Source organism: Lepisosteus platostomus, chromosome 28 (assembly GCF_059453375.1).
Source record: "Lepisosteus platostomus isolate fLepPlt1 chromosome 28, fLepPlt1.hap1, whole genome shotgun sequence".
Classification (NCBI taxonomy): domain Eukaryota; kingdom Metazoa; phylum Chordata; class Actinopteri; order Semionotiformes; family Lepisosteidae; genus Lepisosteus; species Lepisosteus platostomus.
In genome coordinates, this window is record NC_142638.1 from 4,231,087 (window position 1) to 4,243,714 (window position 12,628).

The 12,628-nt window shown below is 42.5% G+C and overlaps 1 protein-coding gene across 3 annotated transcripts in view; it reads left to right on the forward strand.

The window, feature by feature from the left end:
• srcin1a (SRC kinase signaling inhibitor 1a) overlaps positions 1–9,339 on the forward strand; it is a 133,869-nt gene extending 124,530 nt beyond the window's left edge. For all 3 annotated transcript variants that reach the window (XM_088623086.1, XM_088623085.1, XM_088623084.1), the window contains one exon: positions 41–9,339. In XM_088623086.1, the coding sequence (XP_088479212.1) occupies positions 41–538 (498 nt within the window). In that variant the 3' untranslated portion in view covers positions 539–9,339. The remainder of the gene's footprint in view (positions 1–40) is intronic.
• The last annotated feature ends 3,289 nt before the right edge of the window (positions 9,340–12,628 follow it).

Here is a 12,628-nt window from a genome sequence, read left to right on the forward strand (position 1 = left end):
CTCCTCTTCCTCCTCTTCCTCCTGGGGACTGTGCCTACAGGCCCTGGGAAGCAGCAGTAGCAGCAGCAGCAGTGTCTCAGAGCCTGTCCTCTCCAACACCAAGACTGTGACTTTCTCTGGCTCCCTGTCCACGTCCTCCGGCCTCCCCTCTTCCTCTACAGTATTTGCACCTGGCTTGAAGAAATACCCCCAGGACGGAGCCGCTTCCTCCTTCTCTGCCTCCTCCAGCCCGGCCAAGACTCTGTTCTCCAGCCTGTCGGCCTCCAGCCTCAGCACCGAGGCCCTGCTCTCCTCCACCTTCCGGCGGAGGCTGGTGAAGGAACAGCGTACCTCCTCGGCTCCACTGCCCCAGCCCAACGGTCGCCCCGCCTCCACGGCCTCTGCCTCCCCGACATCCTCCTCCCCCCTCTCCTCACTCAGCCTCTCCTCGCTTGGCCTCAAAACAGCCCGCACCCTCCAGTACGCCGGCCTCCACAGCTTCCGGGACCGCGGGAGCAAGACACTGCCCAAGCCCTCAGTGAGCACGGGGGACAAATGAGAAGAACACAACAATCCCAAAATCGAAAGGAAAGAAAGCCCACCGGATCCCTCTCTTGCTCCTTCTTCACCTTTGTGGCAGACCGCACTTCTCTGACACAGGCTGGGACCAGACTACAGGGAAACAGGATCTGAGCTCAAGTCACTTTCTGTGTCTGTGCTGTCATTCTTTGGTGCTGGCCCAGTAGATGCCTGGTTTCGAACCCAGGTGTGTTTTTGAGAAAGCTATAACCGTTCCCTATCAGGGGCTGCGATACCCCTTCAATGATGCAACTCTCATATGTCCAGGACGCCTGGATGTTGGATACTCGAGGTGAAAAGACAGGTGCCAGCTGACAGACACTCAGCAGCCCTGCCCTTGTGTCGGCTTGTTCCCAGGAACGCAGTTAAAGCTCAGTGTGTTTTATACTGCCTTATCCGCACAGCTTTCTGTAGATATAGGATTGTGTAATGTCCCTGAGTGTGTTTCTTACAAGCCTGCTGCTTCTTCTCCTTTAACTGAACTGGCTTATCTCTTCACCTGTAGTGCAAACCATCATTTTTTTAATCATTGTTCTCTGCAGTACAGTCCAGGTCCTGCTGTAGCCAGGGTATGAACATGGATACTAAATACAGTGCAAACTCCGTTTCAGAATATGCAACTGTAGTCACAATTGCCAAATTTCATACAACTTGTCTATATTTCAGTGAATCTCTTCCAGATTGTATTTTTTTAACTGCACACTGTATTTCAAGTCAGAAAAGGTTGCAATAATCAAAAAATGAAATTTGGTCTACGGTTTAGATGATTTTACTTATGTGTAATAACGCTTAGTGTGAATCTATTCATGCAAAGACAAGCAATGAGAAAACAAATTGTCAATCACTTGTTAGCAGTTCATTAACCTGTAGGAAAGCAGTGCTAGCTTTAGAAACATGGCTTTTTTCAGGCTGTAGCATAACCTCTCTGCACTTCTGTAAAAACCCACAGTATGTCTACAGCAAACTGCATCAGATTTTTTTTCCAGGTCTGAATGAATTTCAGTCCTAAAATTACTGTCTCCAGTGCTCTCAGTCTCACTGTGGTGTGCAGAAGCACCCCCCCCAGAGAGAGGAAAAATAGTCTTGACCTGTGGCTTCTTCTACATGTGCAATCCAAATGGTTTGTTTCCGGACTGTTTCTGGTTCATTCTGTGAAGCCTGGCTTTAGGGATGATTGTTCTGAAATAGTCTTGGATGCTATTTCGTGATGCCATTTGCCTGAAGAATAAAAGGTCATAGAAAGAAACAACATGCAACTCTCCCCCCACCCCCTATAAATGGTTGTCATTTGAGAGTTGTAAGAAAAAAACAACAGTTTGCTACTAGAAACATGACCTTAAGAAACTGTGCTCAGATACCTGGGTAAGAGCTGAGTGCTGCTGCGTGACTCTGAAGAGCCATATGAACTATGAAAAACGCTTTACTTCAATGTTGCTGCATATTGGCTTCATAATCCCTATTAAACATGTTAAACATCTACACAGGATGTTTTAATCGCATAATGTTTTATATGGGAATGAGCCTGAGCCAATGACGTACTGGAACATGCAGGTTGTGATGAAGCATACCAATCCCTAGAAATGGTACTTAGTCATGTCATGACCTCTTAAGCAAACGTTATGTCATTTAGGAACAGGTAAAGGTTTGTTCCATGCTGAAAAGAGAAGAAAGGAAACACAACATTTCGGCTGTGGAGCATTCTCTGCTGTGTTGTTTTGTCATTTCTGCATGTCCCTGTAAAACACTATGCACAATGACTTGTGTAGCAATTATGAAGGGATTATGAAGCTATTGTACAGCGAATTCAGTAAAGCATTACCGAAAAGGCTAGAATGGAAGTGAAGAAGTTCCTTTTACAGAATCCAGATGCACAGAGATCTCTTTTGATGAAGGGTACGGCAGGCGTTCTGTGAGCCTTTGTTGTTGTTTTTTTCTGGAACTGAAAAGCACAATGTATAATAACGCCAGATTCTCACCTAATGCTAAGGAAGAAGAAGAAAAATCAGACAGAGTTCATGACAATCACTGTTCTATCCTGAATACCAGGGCTCCACAGCAGAGCCCCGGTGTCCTTGGAGTTCCTCTGCACAGAGCAGGACGAGCTAGTCCCGCCTTCGGGGTGAACTGTGATGATCCGGTCTGGGAATTCTAGTGCTTGTTTTCAATTCCAGTTTAACCAGTTTACTTCTGAATCAAGTAACAAGATTCCTAGACGTGCCCAGCTAAGCCTCCATTTGAGCAGAACTGAGGCTGGGTAATGACTGAGCAAGGGTGATTCACAGGCTAAATCCTGTTACAGTCTTGTGCCCCGCCTGCCGAGAAAGGCAATATGCTGCTATTGACATTATTTGTGCAGTCGAACAGTTTTTAGAAGCTGAACACCGATAATAAGTGTATCGTGGTTCCTTTATGCCATTAGCCAAACTGCACAGCTCCATAGCTGAGGTGCCAAATTTTGATCAATTAAATATTGAAACAACAGAAAGAAGCAGTTCTGGGAGTTCAAGGTCATTTGAGTTTTGATTACCGTATTTGATACTGTATTTGATGAGCTGTTTCCAGGCAGTCTTGTTTCTCTCTAATATCCAGCATTTTTCTGGCAGAACTACAGTTTAAAAAATCCTTTATTTTCATCCTAAACAGGCTCCAAAAGACAGAGCTCTGCAAGCACTATGGTGTGTATGTACAGTATTGCATAAGGTACAGCCCATTGTAATTGCACCCTCAGTGAGTGATATAGATAAACAGACTAAAATGATGGCTTATGGCTTCTGTGTTCAGAAAGCAGGCAGGGGGGATGAGTGGAGCAGACTATCATATTGTCCCCAGCACAGTCCTGTGAAATTGCAGAGCTATGAGTGCTTGGCAAAGGCTGCAGGGGTCCCAGCTGCACATTAAGTGTTTTGTAATGTCTTAGCCAGCTCCCTGCCATCACTGTGCTGGACCTCACTTCAGCTGCAGAGTGTTCTGTCAGCGATCAGGCCCAGCCTTGCTTGCCTCATGGACCACAGTGCGCACTGCCCCCTGCAGGGTCCTCTTTGATTTGTTGCTGGGTTTTTCAAAGGTAGTCGCACCCAGCAGAACTAATGTGTGTAGGTAGGTAGGTAAGGTCCCCTTTTCAGGCCATAAAGACTCATGGGGGAATGGGGGGGGCAAGGGCCACCATTTTTCTCAACCACCCAACACTGGAGGTGGAGGTGATGTGGTCAGCATCACGCTCCAGCCAGCCTGTTACCCCTGGTACTCATTTGGAGAGCAGGCTGAGTTGGTGACCTGGGAGCCGTCTGGAAGGAATTGGAGCTACATCACTTGCCCCTACCTGGGATTGAACCCAGGTCCTTCCGCTCAGGAGCTAGACGCCCTTGTCGTCTGAGCTACCACAGCTCCACTGATGTGTGTAGGAACTGTCATTTGTTTTGCTTGCCTTGTTAATTGATGGAGTCTTGCTCCAATTTTCAAGCTAACCTGAGGTTTCCAGAGATGATGAAATCGCTATTGTAGTGTCACACATTCTGTGCCTTTTCAGCAATACTTACGAAAGCTAGTGAAAATATGTCATACAGCACAGTGTGTGACAGCCCCTCAGCTAACGTTAGGTTATGACTAATTCTCAGAGGACCTGTTGGAAAGTATTGTAAGTTTGATTGTTAAGTGACTCTGTGCATGATTCCCCTGAGAGTCCTGCTTATTCCCTCCTGTTGCATTGTCGTCATTAGTGCAGATTGAGCTTTCGCAGATGCTACTGTAGATACTTCATAGTCGTCATATTTTTAGGTAAACAGGAATCACTGTCTTAAGACACCATGTTTAGAAGATTTTGCTGTTAATAAAAAGGACAATCAATACTTGTTGTACAAAAGAATCTGGATGGTCCTATTTTCCAGAAAGCCTGTCATGTACCAACAGATCTGCACTTCTTGGTGTTAATTGTATGATCTCTTCTTGTCAGGGTTCACTGTGAAGATTGGTTGTCCTTTTTGTTGCTGTAGGATTACCAGGTGCTTGTATAAAGGTAGTGCATTGCTAACCCCTTTTTACAGGCAAGTGAGAACTTATTTTATGTCTCATTCTATCCATGCCTATAAATGAATTACTGAAATTATCTGATGCAACCTGTCCTTGCATTTCTGTAAGTTTTCCCAAGTCTTTCTGTTGAGTTTAACCCAGTGCCCTGGTTATCTAACCCCTGCATGGCTGGAGCCCTGGCCCTCAGTGGGGGTTGGAGAGCACAGTAACGTAGGAAAAGCACAGAACCCTGCACTGTGCCAGTGGCAGACAGGCCTGCCTGTGTTGATGTGGGAAGATTTCTTTTAGGTTGCCCTCGCATGTGTTGTAGAAACCTATTAACAAGGTCTAATGCAGCACAGACACAATAAAATGTAAAATTTTACATTGTTACTGTAAGGCTAAAACAATGGAAATACAGGTACTGTATATGCAAACTTCCCATTTTCAGGCATGCATCTAAGCTGCTCAGGTAGCCTTCCTTCCACAAGGTTGTACTACATTTATTGGCTCTAGAGCAGGGTGATAAGCCTACCTGGTGTATAAAAATAGTCTATTTACAAGTGCTATTGTCCGTTGAGTTTACAGCATATTAATTATGGAAGGATGGATACTGTTAAGGTACCTGTACAAGGTACGTTAACTGTGCTCAGATCTTGCATTAGTTGGGGCTGGACTTGTTATGTGTGGTTCTGATGTCTGCCTGAAAGTGGCAAGTGCCTTTCTGAACCGGCTCTATCCACTGACGTTCCTGAAGGACCTTCTCTCAGGCTTGGGCAGCAGTGCTCAGCGCTGACGAGGCAGAAGTACACCAGGAACTGGACGTTTTCTTCTTCTGCTTGAGGAGAACAAAACAGGCAGAGCTGATTTGCGGCTTAACCTCACAGTTAATCATCATAGACCCATCATAGGCCTCACCGCCACAGCACTGCCCAGGGAGTGGCTGCCTGTGCCGAGCCCTGTCCGTTTATATCCTGGCAATCCACAAAATCGAATTGGGAGTTTTGATCGGAGGTGGAATATGAGGCAAAAGAAGGAGGAACAGTAGGACACCTGCTGGTCTTTAGCCCTTAGGTTAGGCCTGGTTTGCTGCACTATGCGAGAGAAGGGTCTAAACCTGGGGAATGGGAAACAGGTGGATGGGCTGTATACAGTATAGACTGGGTGAAGTCTGTGTATACAAACTTTACAAAACCAGGGAAAGTCACTAGCATTGTAACACACTGATACCTAGCAATGATCTATTTACACACACAAGTACTATGACTTTGGAAATTTTATTCAAGGTCATATTACTCGTGGAACATTGCAAAAAGGACTGGTGGCAAGAGGTAACTGCACTTAATGACTGATGACTGATATTACTGAGAGCTGGCTTCCTGTGTAAATGTGCAGCAAAATTATACAAATTAATTCATATAATGGCACACATAAAGCACACTTTGAACCCTCATTCATAGTCACTTTAGAAGACCCCTTGGGAATGCATTTTCTATTACCAGTAAAAAGTAGCTGATGGTCTGGAAATGCCTTTGACTTTTCTTGAACACTTTTCAGCTGATCTGAAGGGAAAGCTGTTCTAAGAGCATTTTAAATGTAAATGTGGAATATGACAGGTGGGAGGCTCAGTGCCTCTGGAGCCTCCAGTATTGATCAGATCTGGGATCCCCTCCTGTGATCAAGCACAGAAAAGATTTAATACAAAGAGTTAGTACAAAACAAAATATACATATATAAATATATATAAATATATCTTTAGTCAGATGTTTGTGTATGAAATTAATATATAGTGTGAAGAAAAGTGTGATACATAGATTAAAATATATAATATTAAAATTAAATCCTCATCTATTGGTTTTATATAATTAAGCCTTTTTTGTACAGATTTTTTTTAGTATTGAAAAAGATTTACCATTTTAGCAAATAATTTAACACAAAAAAACTACATTTTTAGTGAGCTTATTAACATTTTATATTCAGTTGAGTATATATGTACATATATAAAAAGGTTAATTCATTTTAGACTGTATGATTTCATTTTGTTGATCTTTTAAATTTGATTTAATCTTATAGATTTCTTATGCATTTTTTAAAGGTATGAATTCTACACTACCCTCAAGCAGCTTCGATTTTATTGTGATCATGTCTCCATTCCTTTACCAAAGTATTGTTTGTTGCTTTTTATGTCGTTCACACCTTGGTCTGAGGAGCGCAGTGCTGTTTCTGTGGTGCTCTGATGTGGAACTAAAGGAAAGCACAGGCTAGCCTCTTAACAGGGCTTCATTAAAGGCCACGTTTAGCAATGGTAGTGACTTCAGTGGCTTAAGAATTCAAAGTGAGAGATATTCTGAGATACATTCTGATGCTATTGGCTCAGAAGCCTGCTCTCTTAACTTTCTTTATTCATTTGACTGTCCCCAGTTTACAGTCTTAAAGCTCCCCTATGACATTAAGCCACTGGTGGAGTGCAGGATCACTGTCAAGCCCTGTCTTCATGCCTGGTGCTGAACACACCACAGAATTTGCACTGTCTCCATCAGCAAAGCACAATTCTTTGCCCTTCCTTAGTACTGTTAATGCACCTCTTCTCTGCTGTAAATCTTGCTAGAAAGTAGCTGGCCTCTTAAGCAGTTTCTTTCATTTTGGTCATTTTTTGGCATTGCTTTCGAAACCTGGCACTTTGTTTCCCTCCCGCGGCTTAGCACAAATCATGCTGCTGTAATCTTCTTTCTGCATCTCTGGCTAAACAGCACAAGAAACACTTCTACCCTGGGGAGGGACTGCTCGCAGCTCTCTCTGTCGCACATCAACCAATATAAGCTCTTCTTGCAAGATACAGGTCAACAGCTATGTCTCATTATAAAACAGATTGCAAACTAATAGCACTTTGGTAATATCTCTACCAGCTTTCTTGGTGGATTGTGAGCTCCTGATTAGTCGATCTGGGGTTGGTTGCACTTTCAGCATGAAGGTTGCTTTGTCTCCCCTTCTCTCCTGGTTGTTCCTCTGCTTTTCCGTTAGCGCAGGAGCATGTTAGCTGTGAATGATTTCCTGTCCTTCCTTCCTGCTCCCTAGCCAGTGCCCTGATGCTGCTGTTGCCATAGGAACAATGACATGTAGGGGATGGGCAAGGAAAAGGGCTCTTACTGATCGCACCACCAACGGCACAGGTTTTAAACAATAGAGGGACATATCCTCAACATCCTGCTACAGCCACTGACTCCTACACACCTCACAGATCAATTGCTCCAACGTCCACACTTCACGATGGCAGTCTCAAAATCAAGGTCTGATTTTAATCTAGCCAGTTTTTGTTTCTTAATGAATATGAAGTTCTATACCATGCACAACCTAAATATTATACAAACCAAACTTAAAAAACAAATGTCTTTTAAAGAATGAGTTTTTTTAAAAACGACTTTCTTTTAAAGATGATCATTATTTATGCTGGTTGATGCCATTGTCCAGTGGCTAACTTGCCAAAATCAACCAGCTTCCCTGTGGTTCTACAATACTTAACACCATTCACTCCCTATGGCTTCTAACAAGCTATAAAGTTCCCCTCTGGATTTGCTGTGCTTTTACTGGAGATACAACAGGGAATGTACAGTGTATCTGACTGTACATTCACACCTCCACACGTCCACCCAGACATGACTCCCCGCCCTGCAGAGCCAGGTCCCAGCTCAGTGGTGTCTTCAAAGGCCTCCCAGTAATCCCCATCTCTGAACTGGCTTCATCACTCCTCCCAACTGAGAGCTGGTGTGTGGGGAGCGAACTGGCAGGTGGGGCTACACATAGGTGGTGGAGGGGAGTCCCCATTACCTGTAAAGCGCTTAGATAGGATTGTCAAGAAAAGCACTATATCCAGGAACTGTCAGGAATTTATTATCAAATTTAGAGATACCAGAAGGAGGTTTGTATAGAGACAAGGACATGCTGCTTATTGGTGAACAAGTCTGCTTAGGGTACTCACATATAGAACACAGAGGAACAAGGGGAAAAATGAGACAAGAACCAACCCTAACTCACAACACCAAAAAAGCTAGCACGAAAGCACATTTCAGATTGCTCTAGTCACTGTATTAAAATGTATCACGCAGAATGCTTTTTTTAATTTTGAAGAAACTATCATATATATGCATATTTTTTCATGAACTTAATGTCATTCATTTGAAAGCTGTCTACATGAATGTGAGGATGTTCAAGCTCATGGCATCAAAAAAACATGTAAATAGACCAAAATCATTCTTAGAGAGAGTCCACCAAATTTTATGACCATTTTTTTCTTTTTTTTTTACTAAAAAGAAAAAATAAAAGTCACAAAATAATGCATGTATAATCTCAAGCAATTGCACGCGGAGGTCAGAAAATGTTGTCTATATGTTAAAAAAGTGACTTATTCAAAGATCAAATACTGTAGAAAACTAACTTTTTTTTCCTGTTTATACCATGTGTTAGTGGCTCAGGCATGAGTTTTTAATGTGATCTGTAATAGGAAGAAGATGGAAATAATGTGAAACTGACACTGTAGGGAAGTGAGACCTTTCCATGAACTAATGATGGTGTTTTTTATCTGAGTGATGCTTCCATTTGTAGAGTAGTGAGATATATGAATAATAAAACATAATAATATTAATAATAACTAATCAGTCTGGATGCCATGATATTCTGTGAGAAATGTGCTTTTTTGTGAGAAAACTCTGAACACAGAGACTGCTTCTTTTGTACATGATTGCTGTGTTTGTGTGACTAATAAAGTGCAGCTCTCTTGTACAGTTTGAGTCATGGGTTGTTAATTCGTCGTCATCACCGCCACCACCCACCATCCTCATCATCAGCCTCTGTTGATCCAGTTGTGGATGAAGGCTTCCTCAGGATTCTTCCGAAAGGAGAGCACAAGAAATCAGAGGTGAGGGGAGGCTCCTTCCACCTAGCTGATCCAGCCCAGGATTGCCTTGGTCCAGTGATGACCTGTCCAGCTGTTTGCTGGTTTGGTCTGGACTGTGAGCCAGGGGTTCTCTGCCAGAGAACTGGGATTAGGGTTAGGGTTTTGTTTTGTGGTGTAGCCAGAAACAGCTGGAAATGTTTTATCACAGATCTAGCAGTTGGTCAAAATCAACGTGCTGAAATTCAGTTTTGAATACTACAGTAAATAATAACATTATTATTATATAGATAATAATACATCTCTCTTATGCCGGAAAGCAAGCTTCTTTATGTTCCCTGTAGTTTGTCCCTGTAGTTTTTGTGTCATGTTTGAAGTTGGGCTCCAGGACTTGTACCCACAACACACTGGACTTTAATTTTAGGGCTCAAAGACATTTTCCCCAATTTCCCCAAGGAAGTGATACCATTTTCCCTGAATACACATCCTGATTGATTTAAACAACACCAGCAACAGAATTGGTCAACTGTACTACTCCACACACCCACTGCCCTTCTCTTCTCTCTGATCAGTCTGGTTTCTGACTTACACCCACCCCAGTTGCTCCCGTCACAACATTCTGTTTCAAAACCTTGCAATGCTGTGAGCATTTTCTACTGAAGGAATGTATGTTTTGTTCTCTTTTAAGCCCTTTGGAAAAAACTTTGAAACTATAAGTCGATGCAGTTGACTTGAAGGGTCTTTAAGCTACGGGATATTACCGTGTCGTTCTCTCCTTCAGTAAGAAGCACTTGTTCTGAAAATCAGCTTCATATACTACCTTTTTTTTATAAGGTTTGTACTTTTTTTATCCAGCAAGAAGTCGAGCTGTCAGTATTTGAAAAGTACTGACTGTAAGCAAATTGTATCTGCCTATCGGTTAGTTTTTTAATGCGTCCTGCAATGTCTTTCGTCCTCTGATTTTGTTCTGTTCAGACTAGAATTTGACAAGCTAATTACTCCAATACAAATAGCTTCCAAAACATCTTTGCCAATTGCCAACAAGAAAACACAAGAGACTAATTCCTTTTGAATTAAGCTGTTACACAAAACTGCTGTCATTATCCAGCCAGACGCTCATTTACTGCCCAGTATTATATTCTTTTATTGTACAATTCCAGTCTTTTAAGCATTAATTCTCATCTTGTCACGGGCTGTTTTAATTAGGTACTTGCTAACCACTGTGGATGACAATGGAAAGAGAAAAAACAGAACCTGTGCAAATCCTACTCATGTCCAACCTGGAAACGGACAGAAAATAAAACTGATATACTGTTGCATTTGTTTTTTATTTGAATTGCATTTGTATTGGTCCTAATCCTTTATTGCCAGTGCTGTAAGGTGGGTTGAACAGAACCAGTTCTCTAGGTTCCCCCTTGAAGACCACAGGAGATGCAAAATGAAGGATAGCAAAGAACAAAAGAAGCAGAACAACTGCAGCACCGACCAGATGGTAAAGAAACCAGGTAAGGCAGGGGCACTGAGCAGCAAGGCAGATTTCTGCAAAAGCATGTTTTAGGTAAAGTACTAGTTAGGTTGTATTTCACCACACTCTGGTTGCATTGCAAAAAGGCTCTTTCTACCCTGGAGGGGCATCAGCACAGACGTGACAGTGCCACGTCAGCCATAGAGGGGTTGCTGAGCCGAGATTCCTCGGTTACGATTCCCTGTGCTCCTTCAGGATATGGGTGAGTCCTGGATCCTTAGATGAACAAGCTGACAGCCTTCAAATAAGGGTGGTGGGGGAAGTAGCCCCCCCCCACCCCCATTGTAATCTTTGTTCTTTCCTGGTACTCTGTGGGTCAGCAATCCTGTTGCGATATAATATGGCTCCTACATTTCTGACAATGCAAATAATAATTCTGTGTGCTTCCACAGTGGGCACAGGTGCAGTTTCATCAAAAGCCAGCCAGACGATCTTCGAATAGCAAACCCGAAGGCAGAGATGGTGTCTGGGGCACATTGCTAGGGTTCAGTCTAAAGCAGGAAAAGGTTTGTACTGAACATTAACATTACCATGGCGGATCTCTAAAGGAGAATACAAGTGAGCTGCATTCTGTCTACTGCAATGCAGCCGTAATGCTGCCTGCTACGTGATTGGAACAACGATTTGATGATAAAATGGATTATTTGCACCACAGTAAGAGGGTGTATGGTTTCATAAAATGTCTATTCCTAACTATAAAACTGAAATACAGCTCCCATGCAACTACTTCCAAGTATTGATTTAGAAAAAAAAAAGCAGAGGATATTTCTTGTTTTCTTCTTGTTTAGGCCTAAATAATGTCATATTAAATTTTATTTTCTAGCACTGCACAAACCTTAACACAATAGAAGCTTTTTTCCCCCCAAAATGGTTTGTGGTATAAAAATATTGATTTTATTGATTTGTGTCCAACTGTGACAATTGTTCGGGAAACGTCTTTAATAATTGAAACGTCCTGTGGTTTGTTTTCCCCTGCCTAGAGTTATATGTGTCCTGTAGCTGACAGCCCACATGGTTTAAGACGATTCAAGAAGAGGCTGGATGAGATCCCTGCCACTAGAGAAAGAGGCTGAATGGTCTCCCCTTGTTTGTAACCTTACAAGGTTCATCTGAGGTTATTTTCCTTTTGAAAAACGTGCCAATCGAACAAGCATTTTTAAACCTCTTTTAAGGTGTTGACATTTGAGTACTAGAAATAGCTTTACATAGACTTCCAAATGCATTGTTGAATTCAGCTCAATAATGCCTTCTCTGCCTGTGACTAGTTTCTAGTGATGAATCTGCCACAGTTATGAATTCTAATTCGGAACTAATTCTAGTTAGGAATTAGCCACAGGGTTCATCATATGCAGTACCAGTGTAATGCATTGTTTGGGAGCTGAAAAGGGTCTCACTATCTTACTGATTTATTGATCTGCTGTCTATGGCTCTAAAATGAGGAACAATTATAAAATATAGATTTTTTTTCTCTGTGTGAATCAAATTAGTTCATCCATCTATATTAGAATGCTGAGATGGATACTCAGTCAACACAGATATAAGATATATCAGGCTTAAAGACACAACAGGTTATTGCTGTGATTGGTTTCTAACTGCAGCTGGGTGGAGTGGCCTCTTGGACATCCTGACCAACTAAGCAGTGCGAGAATTCA